This window comes from Petaurus breviceps, unplaced genomic scaffold, assembly GCF_028583685.1.
Source record: "Petaurus breviceps papuanus isolate PSGF00001 unplaced genomic scaffold, PetGlider_PUasm1.0 189, whole genome shotgun sequence".
Taxonomy (NCBI): Eukaryota; Metazoa; Chordata; class Mammalia; order Diprotodontia; family Petauridae; genus Petaurus; species Petaurus breviceps.
The window spans coordinates 615,696-638,988 of record NW_027185809.1 but is presented as its reverse complement, the minus strand read 5'-3'; the positions used below and the strand labels follow the sequence as shown (position 1 = coordinate 638,988).

The 23,293-nt window shown below is 41.4% G+C and overlaps 1 protein-coding gene across 3 annotated transcripts in view; it reads right to left on the bottom strand.

Moving 5' to 3' along the window:
• TOGARAM1 (TOG array regulator of axonemal microtubules 1) overlaps positions 1-22,978 on the bottom strand; it is a 111,186-nt gene extending 88,208 nt beyond the window's left edge. For 2 of the 3 annotated variants that reach the window (XM_069091767.1, XM_069091769.1), the window contains exon 1: positions 20,798-22,975. In XM_069091767.1, the coding sequence (XP_068947868.1) occupies positions 20,798-22,840 (2,043 nt within the window). In that variant the 5' untranslated portion in view covers positions 22,841-22,975. Of the gene's footprint in view, positions 1-20,797 lie in introns of all 3 variants that reach the window. The other variant, XM_069091768.1, reaches the window with a different exon arrangement.
• Between the last annotated feature and the right edge of the window lie 315 nt (positions 22,979-23,293).

The window sequence follows — 23,293 nt, the reverse complement described above, 5'->3', positions numbered from 1 at the left end:
TAGCTGAACAAATCATTGCTTTTTGTTTTTGTTTTCTTTCACAGAATGACTTATACGGAAATGTATTGTGCATAACTGCACATGTATAACCTATGTAAAATTGTTGAAATCTATAAAAATGTAGAAATCTTACCACTGGAAAACAGGAAGGGAAGGGGAAAAATGAAGGGGGAGGGAGGGAGCTGATAAAGGAAGGGCAATTTGGGGGAGGTAAAAGTCAGAAGCAAAACACTTTTGACAATGAACAGGGGGAGGAGAAAGAGGGAATTTGGAACTCAAAATCTGAAAAAAAAAGGAATGTTAAAATTACTTTTACAAGTAATTAGGAAAAAGAAAAGATTAAATAAAAGAGTTTTCAAAATCCTGGGGAAAAGAGAGAAGAATGCTAGGACATAGGTTGTCTTTTCTCACTATTGCTCACCGAAGACAAGAGAAAAAGTGATTTGGGAAGTGTACAGCTAGCTAAGAAGGCTGCATCTGAGAATGCAACTTGGACTTCTGGACCATGGCAACAGGAATGACAGATTGCTGGCCAGAGCAGTACACTGAACAAAAGCTGGTAAGCATATATTTACCCAGTGTCTAGCAAATCAGTCAATCAGCAAGAATTTATTACAGCCAAACTATGCTTGCAGCTACGAATACAAAGAATGGAAAGAATTTCCACTCTCCAAGATCTTACATTCTAACAGAAATAAGTACAATGTAAGCTAAGGACAACAAAAAGGATTGTTTTTAAGCAATGTCAGAGAAAAAGAGGCCAAAAGCATTGACAAGCCCACTCCCAAGGATGGGACAATAACTGTCAATAGAAAGAAAGGATTTTGTTTTGGTTTTCTTTGTCAAGGAAAATGACCTTTTCACTGGAAATGATAGAAGAAAAAATGGCTAACACGTAGATTATACCCACGAAGGGAGAGGAAATGTAAAGAGTACCTTTAATGTATTCAGATAACCTGGCCTAATGAACTACAGCTTCGGGTATTAAAAGAACTTTCTGATGTAACTGCTGAGACACTGAATCTCTGAAAGACCATGGAGAATAGCAAAAAGCCCTATATAATAACTTTAGAAGGGAAAGTGTTGTCCTAATATTGAAAAGAGGAAGAAAGTAGAGTCTGTGGTGAGTTTGATTTCTGTTCCTGGGAATATTCTAGAACAGATTATTATTATTATTATTATTTTGTTGTTGTTGTGTGTCACACGGCTCATAGCATTTATTCATCTTTTACCACAATGTACACAGCCCTCCCTCAGTTAATATTTTATATTTATTCATTTTTTAAATTTTGAACATTTAGTTTTGTAAATTTTGAATTCCAAATTTTTTTTCTCTTTCTCCTCCCCCTTCCCCAAAATGGTAAGCAATTTGATATAGGTTTTACATGTACAATCACATTAAACATATTTCCACATTAGTCATGTTATGAAAAAAGAATCAGAACAAAAGACTGGCTGTTACTATGTATAATTGTTCTCCTAGTTCTGCTCATTTTATTCAGCATCAGTTCATGCAAGTCTTTCCACATTTTTTCTGAAATCTGCCTGTACATCATTTCCTATAGCACAATAGTATTCCATTACATTCATATACCACAATTTGTTCAGCCATTCCCCAAATGATGGGGAATTCTTTGCCAACAAAGAGTTGCCATCAATATTTTTGTACATGTGGGTCCTTTCCCCCTTTTTTGTGATCTCTTTGGGATACAGACCTAGTAGTGGTAGCACTGGATTAAAGGCTATGCACAGTTTTATAGTCTTTTGGTCATAGTTCCAAATTGCTCTTCAGAATCAGTACACAACTCCACCAACAACACATTAGTATCTAGAACAAATTATTAAAGAGATAGTTGGTGAACATCCAGAAAGGAGAGCAGTAATAACAAAGAACCAGCATGGCTTCATCAAAAGTAGATCACATGAGGCAAATCTTTTCTTTTTTTTTTTGGCTGTGTTATTAAGCTGGCAGATAAGGGAATTTTGTAGTTTCTAGAAAGGTATTTAATATACTAGTGTTGCAGAAAAGATGGAGAGATTTGCTCTAAACAATAATACAGATGAGACAGATGCATCTAGATAATCAGATAGATTCAGAACTAGTGGGAGCACTGAAGAGTATTGTTAATACTTCAAAATCAACTTGACAGGAGATATTCAGAAGAATGCCCCACATGTCTTTGTTTGGTCCAAGGGTTTTTAACTTGGTGTGCATTAAATTTTTTCAATATATAATATGATAACTGCATTTCGCTATAATGGGCACCATTGGTAATCCTCTGTATTTCCTTTAGTGACTTAAAGACATTTCTGAGCAGTGGTCCATGATTAAAAAAACCACCACACTCCCAGAGGTCCATGACCCAAAAAAGGTTAAGAACTATTAATTTAGCCCTATACTATCTTAACATTTTTTTATTTCAATGCCTCTGAAGCATTAATGGCATGCCATCAAATTTTAGATGACACAAAGTTGAGAGAGACAGCTAACAAACTAGTTGAGAAAGTCAGATCTAAACAAGACCTTGACTAACTAAAGCACTGGGCTGAACCTAATAAGAAGAAATTCAATGGGGATCAATGTAAAACTTTACACACGAGTTACATCCCCCCCCTTTCCATAAATAGGACAGAAGGGAATTGGTTAGACAGCAGTGGCTCTGAATAGATCTGGGGGCTTAGTAGAATGCAAATTCAATATGAACCAGCATGTGACATGGCAGCCAGAAAAAATGTGTTCTTTGGCTACATAACATAGGTACAACTTCCAGGAGTAAGGAGGTGATAGTCTCTGTGTTGTGTCCTCTTTAAACTGAATTTATCTGGAGTATTGTATGGAGTTGTGAGCCTAAATTGTTTACACTAATAAGTCGGAGTCCCCAGAGGGCAATCAGTATGGTGCAGAGTGTTGAGCTCATGTCATATGAGGACTGGCTGAAATAAATGTGAATGTTTAGTGCAGAGAAGACAAAACCCAGGAAGGACACAATAGCTACCTTAGACTTATCCTGGTGAAAGTTTTCAAAAAGTCAATTTAAAGCTTGACATGAGAAAAGCTTCTTAACAATTAGTTAGCCAAAAGTGAAATGGGTTGGTTCAGTCAGTAGTGGAATTCTCCGCCTTTGAGATCTTCAAGCACAGGCTGAATGACCATTGTTGGGTATTTTATACTAGAATTCTTTTTGTGTATGACTTGAACTGAAGTTCTTTTCAACTCTAAAATTCTCAAACTCTGTAATATGCAGAAAGTGTACAACTTGGTTCTCCTGTGGCAGTACTATGGGGATATGGCTGACAAAAGTGGATGTACTTAGTCTGAAAGTGAGCCAATGGCATATTTCATCATCAAGCAGAAAACAGTTTGGACTCATGTTTCAATCAATGATACTCAGACATTCATAAACTCAAATCTCATTTTCAGGGGCTAAAATGTCACTTTTAAAAGAGGCACATCTAATAGTTCCCAGATTTCTGAATAGTAATCCTCTACTCCTGCCAAAAAACTCAAACTAACAAAAAAAAAACCAACAACCCAGGAGCCAGAGCAGGAAGACAAAGAAGGTAAGAGAGGCTAAGATTCTTTGCAAGAGAAAAAAATGATGGCAGTAGAAAGAAAAAAAAGAGAGTTAAGTTGTATAATGCTCTGAGAATACTTTATACGTTTAAGTCATCAGACAGTAGTTACTATCCAGAGGTAAGCATAAAGGAGACTAGGCTGATGGTTGTCTGCCCCTTTCACCAAAGTCATTCTCATCAAAATTATTTCAAACAATGATTATGTTTAAAAACTTAGGCAACAACATTAAGGGAGACAGCACGGTATATAAATCAGAACTCTGGACAGAAAGTGAGACTTGAGTTTTAATACCAGTTCAATCATAACTAGCTGGGTGACTGTACAAGTCATTTTACTCTATGAGCCTGGATTTTCTCATTGGTAAAAGGAAGTATTTTGGACTAGCTTATCTAGAAGGCTCCTTCTGCTTTAAAACTACTATCCATATCAATTTATGGAGCAGTGGTGGGATGGTGTGGTTAAAGGTGTTATTTAACAGTTCCTATTTACCCTTCTAACTCTACTACTGAGACACTGCTTAAATGAGTTTCTTTGTACAAACTCTTTCTCTGCTCTGTTGTGTCAAAAAAATCTATAGGTGTTTTAAAAACAACTTTTTTTTAGTTCTGAGTTCCCAGTCAGAGTCAGTGAGCCTGACTTTCCAGATTGCAAAATCAAGCTTCAGCTGCTATATCTCAATCCTGGAACTTCCCCCACTGTCTGAAGTCTCTTCATCCTGGAACATTCAAACATTCAACCACTCCTGTAGCATTCCCTAGAATGTCCTTCTACCAGGCTGACCCCTTTGTCCCAATGTTAAGTTCCTCCTGGGCTTTCTTTTTGTGGAAGGACTCAGGCTAGTTGATCTTTACTCTCCTCCCCACTCTCTGCAGACTTCAAAACCATGTTCCCCTTCATTTATTTCCCCCTCTGCCCTTATTTTTAGTGCCTTTTTGTGCATTGTTTTACCTAGGGAGAATATAAGCTCCTAGAGAAAGGACTTTCTTTGCATAGGGCCTGGCACTTAATAAATGCTTTGCTTTTTGCCTTACAAAATACCTCAGTGTAAAAATTTTCTCTTCTCCAAGGATGCTCTCCCCTCAAATGCCTTGTTCCAACCACCTTCCCAATACCCAATAATCAAATGCCTACGGTTAATACAGTTCATAAAGCCAACAATAAATGCTTAAAACAAAGAGAGGTAAACAGACCTCTCCAGTGGTGAAAGGCTTTCCCCTGACACAGCCAAAGGGAAAAGAGAGACAGAGAATGACTGTCTTTGTAGCTTGGGGAGGTTCCAGAACAGAGGGCTTGTTCGGACACTCTCTGCTGCTCAGCCCACACAGTCCAGGCTGGACTTTTTATGGTGGCTGTCTCCTCCTACATCTCCCACATGTGCTTCTGCTTCCCTAGCTCCACAAAGCTTAATGGGCCCTTCCTTCTTTCAGCTCCAGGTTCAATTGTAATTCCTTGGCTGGGATACTGCGGTGTTCTGTGAGAAAGCACAGGAATCCTTCCATTAGGATTGGTGAAGAAGTCTCCCTAGCTCTGTTCCCTAAGGCCTTCCCTTCTGTGGCGTTCCATTTCCCAATTAGAAGTGAGAAAAATGGTTTGTCCCCTACATGGCAGTATTTCAAAACCTCTTCCTGGTATAGTCTGAGACTGTCTTAGTAAGAGAACATATACTGACTTATGTTGTTTTCCCAAATCATCCTTTCTGTAGTCTAACAATCAATGGCCATTTTCTTGTCATCACCAAGCAGCTGAGGGTTCCCTTGTTTATTTAAAAACAAACAAACAAAAGAATAAACTGTAGGTTCAGTCAAATAAGTGGGCTGGGAAAAGAGTCAAGAGGGGGCCCACAAATTTAAGGTTTCTGAGGCCAGTTTAGCAGCTTTAACTTTCCACATGCAAATGAGCTACTCAAAATTAAGTTTCAAATACCTTTTCACTTAAATACTAGTTGTTACTTATAGAAACACAGAAAAATATAATTTGAAAAATTTAGAAATCTAGAAAACATTCATTCCTTATTAGTTTTCACAAAATAACACAACAGAAAATTTCCTTGCCTTGTTAGTAAGCTTCTTACATAGTTCTTCCTAAGGCAGTAGTCAACTCCAGAGAATGATGAGCCCAGGGCCTACAGAAGGGTGTAAATAGACCATGTAGGGAGATGCTTAATCCTTACCTGGCTGCAATGGAGAATGTGAATGTCAAGATAAGGGAAAATGATCCTGACACTAAAAAGGGGGTAGAATATTAAACTAGGCCCAGCTCAGACAACATCGTGTGGCATGTGTATGCCACTAGGAACTACAACTCCAAGAAAGAACACAGAAGACCTAGGTTCAAATTCCAACTTTGACATTTACTATGTTGAGCCTAAAAGGAGAGAGACAAAAGATCCCCAAGAGTAAAATTTGGAAGTGGACTTTATTACTATGGGACTGCCAGGGTCACATACCCAGATCAGACAGTGAGTTGGTACAAACAATGTGCTGGTTTTTAAAGTGATTCCAATAGTCAGGTTACATAAGCCAAGAATTTGACAGTATATACTGTGTTTCCCCGATAATAAGACCTATCCTGAAAATAAGCCCTATTGAGATTGCTACCGCCCCCCCACCCCCGTGAAACGCACGCTGAGCTCCGAGCTGCATCCAATCAGAGCTGCAGCAGTGAGCGTGTCATCCTGTTCTTCCCCAGTGATTTGCTTATTGAATAAAGGTACATTTTTTTGTTCACATTTACCTGTTTATTAAAATTGCTGTCAATGTTCATTAAAATAAGCCCTCCCCTGAAAATAAGCCCTCTGGTGTTTTTCTGTCCAAAAAAAAAAAATATAATAAGACAGTGTCTTATTATCGGAGAAACACGGTATTTAAATTTCCCGAGCCTCAAAGTTTACCCTAGGTTGAGGGACAGGGAAGCTAGAATGGATGAAGATCCAGGGGAAAAATGGGGAAGATCTGATGGGGGGCAGGGGGCAAGGGATGGGGGAGAATGGGGTATATTTGGTGGGGGGTGGAGAATGGGGAAATATCGGTGGGGGCAGGTGCCAGGGGAGTGATGGGGTGCTTGGGATCTGTTTGTAACATCAATTTGTAATACCACTTTGTAACATCAGTCTGTAAAACCAGTTTGTAAAATCACACTTCACCCCCCCCTCCCCACCAGCTTCACAGCATTAACTCTGCCCAGTAACAACTCATGAATTGTTTATCTCAGCTTGGAACAGTGACAAGCTATTCCTGTGAATCCTTCACAAAAGTATCTATGAACATTCCAGCTTAGGCAACTATTATGTCCCCCTTGTATAGTGTCCCACTGCCCCCATGAATCCTTCTGTACCCTATCTCTAGGTTGACTCCTTAGCCTATTATCCATACACTGAGTCTCGGATAGCCTTGGTTCCCAGACATCAATCTTGCCAAACATGACACTGATGGGTGGCAGACGGGGCACTTCTCCATCAGCCCTTGACTGCTAGTTGACTTAGTGACATTTCAAACCTAAAACCACACCTCCAGGTAGCCCCGCCTTGGGCTTTTTCCCAGTGAATTATGGGCAATACGCCTTGGCAGTTACATTAAAAATGCACGTTCTTTTAAACACTGGCCCCACCTTAACTCCTCCCTAATCCCACCCTTAATCACCTAGTTAGCATAATTGGCAAGGGTTCTACTATGGATTATCCTATAAAAACCTAATTCTACCCCTTTAAGTTTTCAGGTCCCCTAAAGGACTCTTGCCCACTGTACAGCCTAACAATAAACTTGCAGGTCCCCAAGGACCCTTGCCCGCTGTAAAGCATACAATAAACTTTTACAACTCTGACTCCAAGTTGGCTTGGGCTGAATTCTTTCAAGACTGAATCTCAGGCTTTCTGGTCTTAGATAAAGATCAATGTTCCTGCTGAACCTATTGTGAGCCATCCCTCATCAGGAGAATGGAGAATATACGATGGGGTGCAGGGGACAGGAGAGAATGGGGAAACACTCCACAGAGATTTTACGGTAGGCTGAAATTCCTGCTCATGAATCAGTTGGGGGAGGGAAGAGTGGAGTCATGCTCAACAACTGTTTGTGTTACCTGCTCCTTGGGCCTATTTCTTCATCTGTACAATGACTTGCTATTAGACTAGAGTTCAACTCGATGGCTTCTGAGATCCTTCCAGCTCTAAGACTATGAGTCTATGATCTTAGAAACACAAACATATACATGCATACATATACATATTTGGGGAGGTTCCAGGAAGTGTACTATAATGGAAGGAGCCTTGGTCTGGAGAGATTAGGGATCTTATCCTAAATTAGTTAGTAACTCATTATATGATTTTGAGCAAAGAAGGGATGAGAAGGGAATAGTATTTTGGATCTGAATCTGTGCAATAAGGTTATGAAAACAGAAATAACCATAGCCTTCTAAGAAAGGAAACATAATATCTTCTAGTTTGTGACAGACAAGACAATTGGGCATAGGCTGACACGCACTCTCAATTTTTGTTTTGGAACTCTCTAATAAATCAATCCTGTATAATTTTCATGCATGTCTTTCCTTAAATTTATCACAAAACATCATTATTCTACTGCATTACAAGGATGCTTATGGAATCTCAATGCTATACCACTTGGTACATATATGTTTAGTATTGATATGGTATGTTTTAGTAAAATGTAGTTTCCCTTTTTATCTCTTTTAATTAAGTCTATTTTTACTATTGCTATGTCTGAGATAATGATTTGCTACCCTTGCCTTTTTCACTTCAGTTAAAGTGTAATAGATTCTGCCCCAGTCCCTTTTTTAAAACTATATCTTTCCATTTTATTCCTTCCTAGTAAACAACAGATTGTTAGATTCTGTTTCCTAATCCATTCTGCAATCCTTTTCCATTTTATGAATGAGTCTATCCCATTCACATTCAGAATTATGATTGCTGTGTATTTTCCTATACCATATTTTCTTATACTTTCCTTCTTTTTCCCCACCCCCATTTAAAAAGTTTGTTTTGCTTCTGACTAATCCATCTCTTAATCTACCCTCCCTCTTATCCCCCCTTTTCCCTTAACCTCTTTCCCTCTACTTCCCTGTTGCCCCAAGTGGGTTTATATGTACTCTTTCCTCCTTTGACCAGTTTGGATGAGAATGAAGTTTGGGTGTTACCTGCTCATCCCTTTACCCCTTACTACACCCTCCTTGTATAGATTTCTATCTGCACAACCCATTTATGGGAGGTAACTTTCCCCATTCTTTCTCTCCCTTTTCCTCTCCAAGTGTATTCCTATTCCCCACCCTTTCCATTCTTCTTTAGAGATAAAAATATGTCAATCATTCTTAGGCCCTTGGTCTAACTGGACTCCCTCTGTTATCCCTGATGATAAGAGTTCTCAGATGATTATCTATCTATCTATCTATCTATCATCTCCTCATATAAGAATGTAAACTCAACTGTTAAACTACCTTCTGTAGTCCCTTATGATTGTTTGTTTATTTTCACCTTTTCACACTTCTCTTGATTCCTGTATTTGTATGTTAAATTTTTTACTGTCTCTGGTTTTTTCATCAGGAATGCTAGGAAGCCTTCTATTTTGTTAAAAATTCTTATTTTCCTCTGTAGCATTATACTTATTTAGCTGGGTAGATTACTCTTGGTTCTAAGCCTATTTCCCTTGCCTTCTACAATATTATGCTCCAAGCTCTGTTTCTTTATAGTTATGGATGCTAAACCTTGTATGATTCTAACTGTGGATCCTTGGTGCTTAAGTTCTTTATTTCTGACTGCTTGCAGTATCACTGCCATGACCTGAGAACTCTGGATTTTAGCTAAAATAGTTCTGGGAGTTTTCATTTGGGGGTTTATTTCAGGAGGTGACTCCTAGTGGATACTTTCAGTTTCTACTTTGCCTTCTAGTTTTAAGATATCTGGATGGTTTCCTTTTATGATTTCTTAAAATATGATGTCTAAACTTTATTTTTTTGTCCAAAACCCTCAGGTAGTCCAATAATTCTTAAATTATCTTCTCCTTGATCTATTTTCCAAGTTAGTGGTTTTTCCTATGTGAAAAATGCTAGCAGTTTGGTTTCCACAGATTCTATACGAACAATGGCTGTTCCAAAAACAGATGTTACACAGGACATGCAGGAAGGTGTAAATCAGGATGAGGGGAGGAAGGGTAGAGCAACCCTATACAATCATATAGCTGGGAAGCACTTATAGTTTACTCTTGGAAGAGAAGAGGCCTGGGCTAAATTGGCTCAAACCGGCTAGGGTCAAAGGATAGTCACCAATTTTTTATTAACACGCATGCTTAACTAGTCTCATACATGTTAGCTCACACACCCCACATACAATTGGAGCCTCATTATCTGATCATGGAACCCATGTTAGCTCATGTTCAGGAGGAGGGAACATGTGAAGGAGTAAATGTGTAGTAGTCAGAAAGACTATAACCCAGAAGAACTGGAAGCAATCCCAGTTCTGAAGGGAGAAGCAAGGCAGGAAATTTGAATGGAAGCAGTATGAAAGGGCTTGCATTTGTCTGATTCTCCATAGTCTTTTGAAGAGCCTACCCATTTATTCAGGAAAGAATAAATGTAAAATAAAGGTAATGAAAACCTTCCTGGCTTTCCAACAAGAATTGCTTAGTCCTAGACTAAGTATGTTTCTAACACCTATGAGATACTTCACATTTTTTTTCTATTTTTTTCAATCTTTTGACTTTATTATGTCTTGATGCCTTATGGAGTTATTAGATTTCATTTGGCTAATTCTGATTTTCAAGGAGTTATTTTCATCTGTAAAGTTTTGAACCTTTTATTCTAAGCTGCTGATTCTCTTTTTTATCTTTCTTTCTTAGCTTTCACTTCTTTTCCCATTTTTTTCTCTATTGCACTTAATTGGTTTTTAACATTTCTTAGTTCTGTTAAATTTTTTTTAACTCTTTTTAAGAATTTTAGTTGGCAGAGGATTTCTGGGAAGATAGTGGGATAAGACAGGATAAAAACAGGAAATACCAGGCTCTCTGAAATTCTCCCACAAACATAACAGAAATATTGCCTCAAAGAATTTTGAGCAGCAGAAACAATTAAAAGTCAGGGTAAAGAAGTTGTCTTTTTAAGACAACTGAGGAGGACTTTAGGAAAACCCAATCTCCAGGGGCAGAGGCCAGGACTGAGTGTAGTACAAACACATCCAGGTAGACTCTGCTGAATCAACAAATAAGCCTCAGTGGCAGGCTCAGCTGCAGAAGCTTTCATCACAGGGAAAAAGTAGGGTCAGACAGCTGAGCAGGGGGAAGACTGAAGGACCTTCCTGAAGTTGCTAGAAGTTCCAGATGTGGTTTTGGTTGCAGCTGTGGTAAGGAGCAAGCACAGTCAGTTGAGTGGGTAGTAGAGAGGCAAGGACTCTGCTGGCTGTGGGCATGCTCAGAAGGGGAGAATCCCTGGTTTCAGTTTTGGTTCCAGGCAAGATGGGTGAGTTAAAGTTCCCTACCCCAAAATGATAAGGGGGCGACTGCAGTAATTAAGTGGCTAGGGGCCCTAGCCTAGATTCAGGGGTGGAAAAGAGTGTCAAAGGTCAGGCTCCCAGACAGAGATTAGAAAATAACTGTATGTGAAAGCTGAGGCATCATCCTCTATACCTCAGGACTAGAGCTGACTATAATAATAATAATCCGATAAAAATAGCAACAATGAGTCAAGCCACCCACAAAGCCACTGACCACAAATAGCTCTTTTGGGGACAGAGAAGGTATGGGCTCATACGCAGAAGAGAGTGAAACTAAACCTGCCTCCTACCTCAAAAAAAAACCAAATGGTCACAAACCTAAAAAGAGAGCTTGGAAGAGGACTTTAAAAATCAAATGAGAGAGGTTGAGGAAAAATTATGAAAAAATAGGAGCACTGCAAGAAAAACCTGAAAAGAAAGTCAACCAATTAGAAAAAGAGATCAAAAAACGCAAAAATGACTTAAAAACGAGAACTGGGCAAAGGGAAGCCAATGATGTTATAAGACACTAAGAAATAATAGAAACCAAATCAAAAGAATGAAAAAATAGAAGACGATGTGAAACATCTCATTAGAAAAACAAATGATCTAAAGAGAAAATTGAAAAGAGGCAATATAAGAATTATTGGACTACCTGAAAGCTATGATTAAAAAAAAAAGTCTAGATACAAGATCAGAAGAAATTAAGGAAAACTTCCCTAAAGTATTAGAATAAGAGGGTAAAACTGAAATAGAAAAAAATCCATTAGTCACCACCTGAAAGAGATCCTAAGAAGAAAATTCACAGAAATATTATAGCCAAATTTCAGAGCTCCCAGGTTAAGGAGAAAATGCTACAGGCAACAAGAAAAGAAAATTTAAATACTATGGAGCTACAGTAAGGATAACACAAGATCTAGCAGCTTCAACAAGAAAAGACCCAAGGGCTCTAAATGTTATATTTCATAGAGCAAAGGAGCTGGACTTACAACCAAGAATAATTTACTCAGCTAAACAGAACAATTCTAATCCCTCCTCCAGGGCCCTTTGAAAACTGGAACATAGTTATAATGTCCCATACATAAGTCTTCTCTCTCCAGCCGAAACACTCCAGGTTCTTTCAACATTTTCATCTGACAAAAACTCCAAGAACTCTGCCATTCTAACTGCACTCCTGTGGATCCTTTCTGGAACAGTGGTACTCAAAACAAAGTACTGCAGTGAAGATATGATGAAGACAAGCATACACTACTAGTGGCTATCACCTCTGGATTCCTAGAAGTTATGCCTCTCTCTCTCTCTCTCTTTTTTGCTTTTTGGAGGGCAGTTGGGGTTAAGTGACTTGCCCAAGGTCACATGGCTAGTTTTTTGTGTGTTAAGTGTCTGAGGCCGGATTTGAACTCAGGTGCTCCAGACTCCAGGACCAGTGCTCTATTCACTGCGCCACCCAGCCACCACTGTATCATCTCTTTAACACTGAGAAGACTACTCCCTCCCTGCCCACAATGCAGTTTCATTTTGGTCCTCTTAGGACAACCAACCAATTTATCTGATCAGCTGTAGTCAATTCTATCTCCACATCTTTCATCTGTTCCCTTATCTTCCCTCATACAACTCTGATCCCAGTTTCACCACTCACTTGGATCACTGTATTACTATTCTTCCTACCTCCAATGTCCCTTTTCCAATTTATCTTCCTTACTGCTGTGAAGCTGATTTATTAATAAATCACAAATATGATCATATCACCCTCTGCTAAAAAAATCTTTAGCAGCTTTTTAATACACACAATTCTAGACTCATTTTACAAGTTCCCAACTGCTTTCCAAGCTTACAGTACACTACTCTTATCACTCTATATTCCAATCAAACTGGTCTACTTACTGGTTCCCATATAAGACATTATAATACTTTATCATCTCTTTTTTTTGGGAGGGGGCTTTTTGAAGAGGGGAAGGTAGGGCAATTGGGGTTAAGTGACTTGCCCAAAGTCACGCAGCTAGTTTTGTGTTAAGTGTCTGAGGCCGCATTTGAACTCAGGTCCTTCTGATTCCAGGACCAGCACTCTATTCACTGTGCCACCTAGCCACCGCTGTATCATATCTTTAACACTGAGAAGACTACTCCCTCCCTGCCCACAATGCAGTTTCTCCCCACCTCTGCCTTATAAATTTCCTTAAATACATAGCTAAGGTGTCACCACCTACAAAGACCTTTCCAGATCTTTTTTGAAATTACTTTATATTTACTTACTTATGCATCTTGTTTATATATGCTGAAACTTGCCCCCCACACTAATCCTCAGGTACAATGTAACTTGCTTAAAAGCAGGGGCTATTTTGTCTCTGTAGCCTCAGTGCACATAATAGGCATTTAAGGTTGTTTTTTTTTCAAATGCTTTATTAACTTCTGGTTTACATCATTCATTTCTGCCAAATTTTGAGTTACAAATTTTCTCCCAGTTTTTCCCCTACCCACCACCGCAAAATAGTGGTCCCACAGGATATCCCCTCCTCCAATATGCTCTCTCCCATATCTTCTCCCATATCCCCTTCTGACTTTTCCAGTAGGGTATGGTGGATCTCTATGCCCCAGTGCCTGTATATCTTATTTCCCAATTACATGTAAAACAGTATTAATAATAGTATATATATATATATAATATATTATATTACATAATATATAATAATATATTAATAATAGTATATATGTATAATTTTAAGCATTTGATTTTAAAACTTTGAATTCCAGATTAATTTCCTTCCTCCCTTGTTACCCACCCTTACTGGGAAGATAAGCAATTCAATATATTACCACAGTAGATATATTGTAAAAGACTGACTATATTTCCCTCCCTCCCATTCCACCTCCCACTTGTTCTGTTCTCTACTTTGATCCTGTCCCTTTTCAAAAGTGAGTGCTTCCAACTTCCCTCCCCGCTAGCCTGCCCTCCCTTCCATCATCTCCCTTTTCATCCCCTTCCCCCCTACTCTCCTGTAGGGTGAGAAACCCTATTTTATTAGTGTGTATGTCACTCCCTCTGTGAGCCAAATTCAATGAAAATAAGGTTTACCCATTCCCTTTTGCCTTCCTATTCTTCCCCTCCATTGAAACCATTTTCCCTTGACTCTTCTATATGAGATAGTTTACCCCATTCTGTCTCTCCCCATCTCCTCACATTATATTCCTCGCACCTCTTAATTTCACCTTTTAAGTATCATCTTCCTATTAAATTGGTCCTGTGCACTCTATCTATATATACCTGTAAATATATATACACACATTCACACATGTATTCATACACCCATATACCCTCCTATATAGACATATATATATTTATATTCCCTTCAACTATTTGCATACTGAGAAAAGTTTCCTAAGTTGCAATTATAGTTTTTCCATGTAGGAATGTAAATAGTTGAATTTTGATAAGTTCCTTATGTTGTCTTTTCCCTGTTTACCTTCTCATGCTTCTCTTGCTTCTTGTATCTGAATGTCAACTCTGGTTTTTTCATCAAGAATACTTGAAAGTCTTCTATTACACTGAATGACCATATTTTCCCCTGAAACATGATACTCAGTTTTGCTGGGTAGGTGATTCTTGGTTTTAATCCCAGCTGCTTTGACCTCCGGAATATCACATTCCAAGCCCTTCAATCCCTCAGTGTAGAAGCTGCCATATCCTGTGTTATCCTGATTGTGTTTCCACAATATTCAAATTGTTTCTTCCTGTCTTCTTGTAATATTCTCTCCTTGATCCTGGAATTTTGAACTCTCTAATTTTTTTTTTTTTTTGCTTTTTGGAGGACAACTGGGGTTAAGTGACTTGCCCAAGGTCACACAGCTAGTTTTTGTGTTAAGTGTCTGAGGCCAGATTTGAACTCAGGTCCTCCTGACTCCAGGGCCAGTGCTCTATTCACTGCACCACCTAGCCAATCTTGGAATTTTGGAACCTGCCTCTAATATTCCTAGGAATTTTCTTTTTCGGATCCTTTTCAGGAGGTGATTGGTGGATTCTTTCAACCTCTATTTTGCCCTCTCAGTCTAAAACATCAGGGCAGTTTTCCTTGAGAATTTCTTGGAGGATGATTTCTTTGATCATGGCTTTCAGGTAGTCCAATAATTTTTAAATGATCTCTCTTGGATCTATTTTCCAGGTCAGTGGTTTTTCCCATGAGATATTTCACATTGCCTTCTATTCTTTCATTTGTTTGGATCTGTTTAACAGCATCTTGATTTCTCATAAAGTCACGAGCTTCCATTTGCACCAATCTAATTCTGAAGGAATGATTATCCTCAGTGAGCTTTTGAGATTCTTTTTCCATCTGGCAAATTTGGCTTTTTAAGGAATTCTTCTCCTCATTGCCTTTTTGAGTCTCTTTTGCCATTTGAGTTAGTTTATTTTTTAAGGTGTTATTTTCCTCATTCAGGCTGTTGACCCTCATTTCATAATTTTCTTGCAGCATTCTCATTTCTCTTCCCAATTTTTCCTCCACTTCTCTTATTTGCTTCTTAAGGTCCTCTACGGCCTGTAACCGGCTCATATTTTTCTTAGAAGCTTTTGGTGCAGGAGTTCTGACTTCACTGTCTTCCTCCTGTTCCATGCTTTGATCCTTTTTTGTCCCCACAATACCGTGTTTCCCCGATAATAAGACACTGTCTTATTAAATTTTTTGGAAAGAAAAACACCAGAGGGCTTATTTTCAGGGGAGGGCTTATGTTGTCCTGCCTCAGCTCTCCTCCGCGGCACTGCTCTCAATGGCGCCAGCAAGCAAATCACTGGGGAAGAACAGGATGATGCGCTCACTGCTGCAGCTCTGATTGGATGCAGCTTGGAGCATGGCGTGCGTTTCAAGGGGGGGGGAGACGGTGCATACAGAGGGTACCGTAATGTAGCGTGTAGCGCAGGGGATCACTTTCACTACAATAGCAATCTCAATAGGGCTTATTTTCGGGGGAGGGCTTATTTTCGGGATAGGTCTTATCAGGGAAACACGGTAGGAGTGTAAAGTTGGTTTGCTCTGTTTATTTTGCTTCTTTTGCCTGCTCATTTTGCCACTCAGTCACTTGACCCCTGGGCTTTTTGCCACAGTAGGACTCTGCCACCAGACATGGGAGCTTCATCCCAAATGCTGGGGTTTTCTCTGCTGCTCAAGGTATTAGTTGGGTGCCCTCTCTGAAGCCTCCACATGCTCTGGCAAGCTGGCTACACACCCCAAGACCTCCACCCTAGACTGCAATCCAGATCCAAGCAGGTTAAAGCAAGAGCGATTACCCCTTAGACTGGTCGCTTGGTCCCCCTACAAACTGCAGACCAGGAGCTGAAGTTGCCATGTGGTGGCAACCACGGCTGCTGGTGGTCTGGAGTCCCTTCAGCCAGTGGTTGGTCAGGTCGCCCTGGGGCTAAAACCTCTGACTCCAGCAGGGCTGGGGTTGGCTCCCAGAGCCCTGCGCTGGCCGATTCCTGTCAGCCTGTCCTCAGCGGGAGGTTAGCGTCTCTGTCATTTTGCGGGTTCTGTAGCTCCAAAGTTTGTTCAGAGTCCCCTTTTACATGAATTGGGGGAGGTGGAAGCTGGAGCCCCAAGGAAGTCTTGTTTGTACTCCATCATCGTCTCATTTAATGTTTACTGACTATTCTTCCCATACCCATCTCTCTTCTTAACTTTTCTATATCTTTTGAGGTTATCAATGAACCTTGCTATTCCCCCATTCCCTGTGCCATTTCCCTTCTCAAAATCTTTCATGGCTCATAATTGCCCTAAGATCAAAACCAAAATTCCCCTTTGGTATTTGTAGCTCTAGTAAATCTGCCTCCAACTTACCTTTCCAAGGCTGACTGTACATTATTTCCCTTGTACTAAGGACAATGCATTCCATAATGTCTGGTCTCTATAGATTTTTTTTTTTTTGCTTTTTAGAGGAGGGAAGGTAGGGCAATTGGGGTTAAGTGACTTGCCCAAGGTCACATAGCTAGTAAGTGTTAAGTGTCGGAGGCCAGATTTTAACTCAGGTCCTCCTGACTCCAGGGCCAGTGCTCTATTCACTGTGCCACTTAGCTGTTCCTAGTCTCTGTCGTTCTATACTCCTATTCACAACAATATAAGGATATATTTGTTACCCAAGACTTTTAAAATGACAAATGCTGTCTTCATGAAGCAATGTTGCTTGCCAGAAATATAATAAGGGAGGGAAAGTTCTAAAGTCTTGAGCAAAGCCTATTATTCTTTCTCCAAAGAGCAAGCCTTAAAAAGCTATTTCCCTTGATAACAGAAAAAGCAAGCTGGAGACAAAAGCAAACTCCCTGGGGCCACTTTGCGACTTTCTTTCATGCAATTTCACTACGCTAATACTTCCAACTGTGGGGACGATTTCTCTCTTTCCAATTGGTGACAGTGTTCATCTCAGCCCAAGTAAATTAGTTTTTTCTTGTAGCACTCTAGCCCCTACCGAAAACAGATTTCTGAATCCTAAGCAAAGGTAAGAATGAGCCTTCCAGTCCTGTACTGACTCTCCCATTTAACCAAACACTCCTAGAAGAACCCCAGGAAGCAGAAAACAATATTTCCAATGTGTGTCAGATGAAACTTTTTTGTATAAGGGAAAGCTTATGAACCATGTCTGAAGGATGCTTACAAGTTCATGTAGTATGGGTGTCTGTGCTCCCTTGTCACTAGCTAGCACCAGGTTCTAGTACTCTCTCATAAACTGAAGGTTATTTGGAAGACGAGGGGGACAATCAGCATCTAGTAGTGCTAATTCTAGGGGTGCTACTACCTCAACTAGAATGGTAGCCTTTTTGTGATACAATCCTCCAGAAATCTTGGGGAGCTGACTTGGCATTGGAGTCAGTAAAACTCTTGCCTGGCCAGACAGCTTGTGGAAAAAACTTACTGGGTTGTACCATCCAATCTGTAATAGTATTTGGGGAGGAAATTTTTGGTAGATATTTGTGGAACTGCTCCTTCACCCCAAATCTAATAGCTGATCAGGAGATCATAACCTGAAATGTTAATATCACTAGAAGAAGCCCCACTCAAAACACATAACACAAAAGAATTCCATTTCATTACTGGTCTTTCAAAGAAACTTCATGAGGACTCTTAAGGTCTATACTAGTAACCTGATTCTTTCTTCCTTGGGTGAGGGAATTTTGCATATCACAAAAAATGTGCGTATATATCTATAGATAGGTACACACCCACATATACCCACACATATCTACTGTGATGATGACAATGATGATACTATTAACTTAAATTTTCTAACAATCCGCAACCATTACATTTTGGGGATTTTAGGTTTTAGGAATGATTAGAAATAAACTGATTCTATAATTTCTTAACTATCTAAAGACAGTTACAAAATCTTTTAAGTTTCATTTCTCTCTTTTCCCAGGGAATCATCTTTGTTTCCCAAGGAATAAAAAAATGGCTAAATAGATTGTAAAATTGCAAAATATATCCCTCAGTTAAGGGTACATTTGAAAGCACATGTTACTTTTTCACACTATAAGAAATATTGAGAGAGAATTTGAGCCTAATCTTGCTGAAATGAAACCTTATAACAGCAAAGCTAAACTTAACTTTGGATAATTTAACTTAGATCAGAGGATGTTCCATATTATACCTCATTGGTTTAACAGCTTTCCAAGGAGGAAGGGGAAGAACATTAGACAAAGCCTTAAGGGATCATTAGATTTTTTAGCAAAGGAAACAAGATTTCATTTCAAAATTTCCTATCTTCCCTACAGTGCAGTATCAGGTCTACACCTACAGCACATTAATATGGTTCCATATGCAGTTAGGTTTTTAACTTGTGAGAAATCATGAAACAATGGAGGGGAATTTGGTCATTTGAATGTTTTCAATTTCTCGATATAGAGAAGTTCTGACACACATTTGACTTTAAAACTGTATAGCTTTTATTTATGGTAATGAAGGAATTTATAATTTCCTTGGGACAAAACCAAAGAATGCATTTTCAGACTTAACACTGAGGGTAAACATCTCTGATAAAGCTGTAAATGGGTGAAAAAAAATCAAATGATGGAAATGTTTTTAGCAATGAATCCAAAGTATAGCCATGTACTTGTAGTACTTGCCTTAAAATATAGTTGTGAGGATCAAATGAGAATCTATGTAAAAGTGCTTTATAAACTTTAAAGTTCTATGTGTCAGTTATGGTGCTGCTAACTAAAGTTATGTGAGCTAATTCGTAATCGTTATTTTTTTAAGTTTTAGGAACGATTAGTAAATGGAAATTTAATAGCTCACTTTTATATAGCACAGGTTGCAGGTTACAAAGTGCTTTCCTACTATTTAAGATGTAGGAGCAATATGAGAAGCCACTAAGAGACAAAAAAGGGGCATCGAGAGAGGTAGGAGGAAAGTCAATAGTGTGATAGAAGCTAATACAGGAGGGGATGGCTAGTCTACAATATCAAATACCACTTGGATGGGTCAAGGTGGGTAAGCTTGCACAGAAAAAAAAAGTTGACTGATTTGATAATATGGAAGAAACTTTGGAGAGAGTTGTTTCAGTAGGATGGCAGGAAAAGAAACCCAATTAAAAGGGTTAGCAAATGAGTGGCTGATGAGGCACTACAAATAGTGAGTGTAGACTATTATTTCTACCAGTTTGACATCAAGAGGGAGAAATGGGTATGAAAGCTTAAGAGAATGGAATAATAGGATGGTTGTTTTAGGGGAGTGCAGATCTCAGCAGATTCTTAAGTTGAAAGACCCAGTAGAGGTGCAGTTCAAGATGCATTAGTCAAAGAAGATGTGCAAAATCATGGAGAAGAAAAGAAGAGATAGGTCTGAGGATAGAGATCGAGAGATTAGCTTTATTTATTTATTTACTTTTTTGGAGGGGGGAGGGGAGGGCAACTGGGGTTAAGTGACTTGCCCAAGGTCACACAGCTAGTTTCTGTGTTGTGTCTGAGGTTGGATTTGAACCCAGGTCTTCCTGACTCCAAGGCCGGTGCTCTATTCACTGTGCCACCTAGCTGCCCCGAGATTAGCTTTAGTTAGATTTTTCTAAGACTGGAAGGATGAAGCTAGAACAGGAAGTAGAGGAGTTAGAGAGTTCCCAATGGCCTCAATCTTCTCAGGAGGCAGGTAAAAAGTCATATGCTGAGAATGAAGAGGGAAGGGGCAATTTGGGCCTTGAAAGAAAGGCACAGTAAGGGGCATAATACAATGGGGCAACCAGGTGAAGTAGCTAAATAGCATAGTAGACAGCGTTCAGGACCTGGACTCAGGAACATCTGACTTCTAATCCAGCTTCAAGACACATACTAGTTGGGTGCCCCAAGGCAAGTCTTTTAACCTCTTTCTGCCTCAGGTTCCTCCTCTGTAAAATGAATCACGTATATACAGTGTTTGCCAATAACTAAGTCATTACATACAACATCTCATTTGATCCTCCCTAGGGAGGTTAAGTGACTTGCCCAAACACATCCTAACAGATAATCAGTCTAGTAGCAGAGCCAAGAGTCAGAGAATCAAAGGATCCTGATTCTTAACCTGATGCTCCTTCCAGTAAACCATCTTGCCTCTTTATCAAATCCATCATATAGATCTGTGTAATTTGTTCCACTAGGATTGGACACTCTTATAAACATTTAGCACAAATCCTTTTGGAATAAATCACCTTCAAGGGGGTATGTGACACATAAAATTATCTTTCATTAAAGTGAAAGAATGGTACTTCCACTGCCCCAACCCATGCTAATTACAGAAAACGCGTACCTGCTCTATTTCCTTTGAATGGGATGTCCGGTTTTCTCCCATGCCTCCAGGTTGGTCATTTTCCCATGGTAATTTATTTTTTCCTTTTCCCGCACTTAACACCCTTCGAGTACAGATAGTCTGATCAGCAGATGGACTATAAGAGCCATATATTTGCATACTATCCCTTGAATGGTCACCACAATGACAGTGTGCACTTTGAGTTCTGTTACCTGCCAGAAGCCAGTCTGTATCTGCTCCATGGGGCAAGTGGGTTGATCTGCCCTGGGCAGAAGATGGCATAAGGATTGCATATTCCACAAATCCCTGTTCTGTTAGCCTTGGAAGAGTTTTCCTAGCTAATCTGGCTTGCACAGCATTCATCACTCCATCTCCATTATCCTGAAGTTCAACAGTATCAACAGCTCTGAAAAGTACACTGGTTTTACCTGAGCCCATTGAAGATGCCAACACAGCAAAGGCCTCCAGAGCAGCTTGGCGTACCCTACGCTTACTATCAACTAGAGCTGGGGCCAGACCGAAAGCCAATTTGGGCAAGTCAAAGTCCTCACTTGGATAGGTCAGCAAGGAGCAAATACTTATATTCACCACCTCTTCTCTCACTCTGGAATGCTTATGTTTGAGATGTTCCAGTAATAAACACAGCACCTGCTGAGGTCCTACTTCCTTCATCAGTTTAAGGAAAATTTTCATGTATTCCTGCTTGATCACCAACTTGTTGTCTGCTAGCACTTTGACTGTAGCAGCAATGATTGGTCCCAAGAATGGTTGTACCTGTTCCCCAAGGCGGGTCACCAACAGGTGCAGTACCTGAAGTGTGCCATGAACCACTTTGAAGTTAGAATCATCTAGCAAGTTATACAACAAGCTAATGAAACCTACAAGACTAGAGTGAGGAGTGGAGACAAGGTTAAACCTTCCCAGCACCTGCTTGAGTTCCTCCACAGCCTGAGTCCGACTCTTATAGTCTTCCTGATCTAGCAACCTGGAATGCAGCTCCTGCGGAACAACACCGAACTTGAGGTGGCTGCTAGACGGTGTGGCTGGGCAGGGGAGGGGGTCTTCAGGAAACTCAGAGGCTTCAAGTTCCAAATAGTGAGGAAGCTGACCCCCAAACTGGGACTCTAGACGATGATTGTAGTGTCTCCTCAGAGCTGAGGGCAGGCGAGAGATGTAAGACTGGAACCGGTCCTGGCCCAGGCGCTCCCCTATTTGCTGCAGCGCAGAAAAGGCGATCTCCGCCTCCTCTTCTTCCTCCTGTTCCCCAAGTTTGCGCGCCAAGGAGAGCGTGATCTCGGTGAGATCCAGGCCGAACAACAGATCCGGGGGGGTCAGCAACACGGGGAGCAGGAGTGCGGTGGCAGCCCGGAGCCGCGCGTCGGCGCTCTCCAGGCCTTGCTGGGTGAGCACCTGCAGCACCTGCACGGGGCTCCGCTGCAAACACTGGTGCAGGATCTGCAGCGCGTCCTTCCTCAGAGCGGGGTTCTCCTCTCGCAGGGAGACCACGAGCTGCGGCAGCAGAGCCAGGCTGAAGGCCTCTTCCGGCTGGCCCCGGAGCACGTCGGAGAGAAGCTGCAAGCACAGTCGCTTCTCCTCCAAGCCCCCCTCCAGCAGCACCCGGCCCAGGGCCCGATAGAGCGCTTCCTTCCGTCTCGGGAATCCCAGGCGCCCGCCCCGCCGAGGCAGCGCCGCCTGCAGAGCTTGGAAGGCCTCGGACGGCTCCGGCGCCGTGCGCAGGAGCTGCAGGAGCCGGGTCTCTTCTTCCTCCCCCGCCGGCAGGCCACCTGCGGCCCTGGCCCAGCCACTGGTGACAACGTCCTCCGCGGTCGCGGTTTGGGCCGGGGCCGGGGGAGCCGCGGGGCAGGAGCCCTGGTCGCCGGCGGCACCGCGGCAGCAGTGGCTTTTCTCCTCTCTCATCGTCCGCCGAGCTCGGTTTTCATCAGTCTCTGGGGTGGAAAGGCGGCAGCTGATTCGGGGCCGACCGACGCTGGGGACTAGGCTCCGGGCCTGCGGCAGAAGAAGCACCGGGGGCGCGGCCGCCATGGAGGGACGTCGGGAAGCCGCGGCAGCGGGGAACCATCGCAGTCTCCTAGGGGCCCGGCGGAGCCCTGCCCTCCCTTTTCTTCTCCAGGGGAAAAGCAGCTCCCGAAGCCAGGGCCGAGAGAGATTCCCTCCTTCTCTTCTTCCTTCTCCTCTTCCTCCTCCTCCTCCTCCTCCTCCTCTCCTTCGGCCGTTGGCGCCACGGCGCCACGGCCCCACCGGAGCGGAGCGCTCCCAAGCCGCCCCCGGCTACAGGAAGCAGCCCTCAACAAAATGGCCCCCGCCGCGGGCCCCAGACCCAGCCGCTGGCCCCGGGGCGTAACCAGGGGCACCACGTGACCAAGCCGAGCGCTCCCATGGTGACCGGCCGGCACGCGATCTCTTGACCCGGAATGAAACTTGTCAAGGGGAGGGGAGAACCCTGGGATATGTAGTCTCCGAGACGTGCTTACCCCC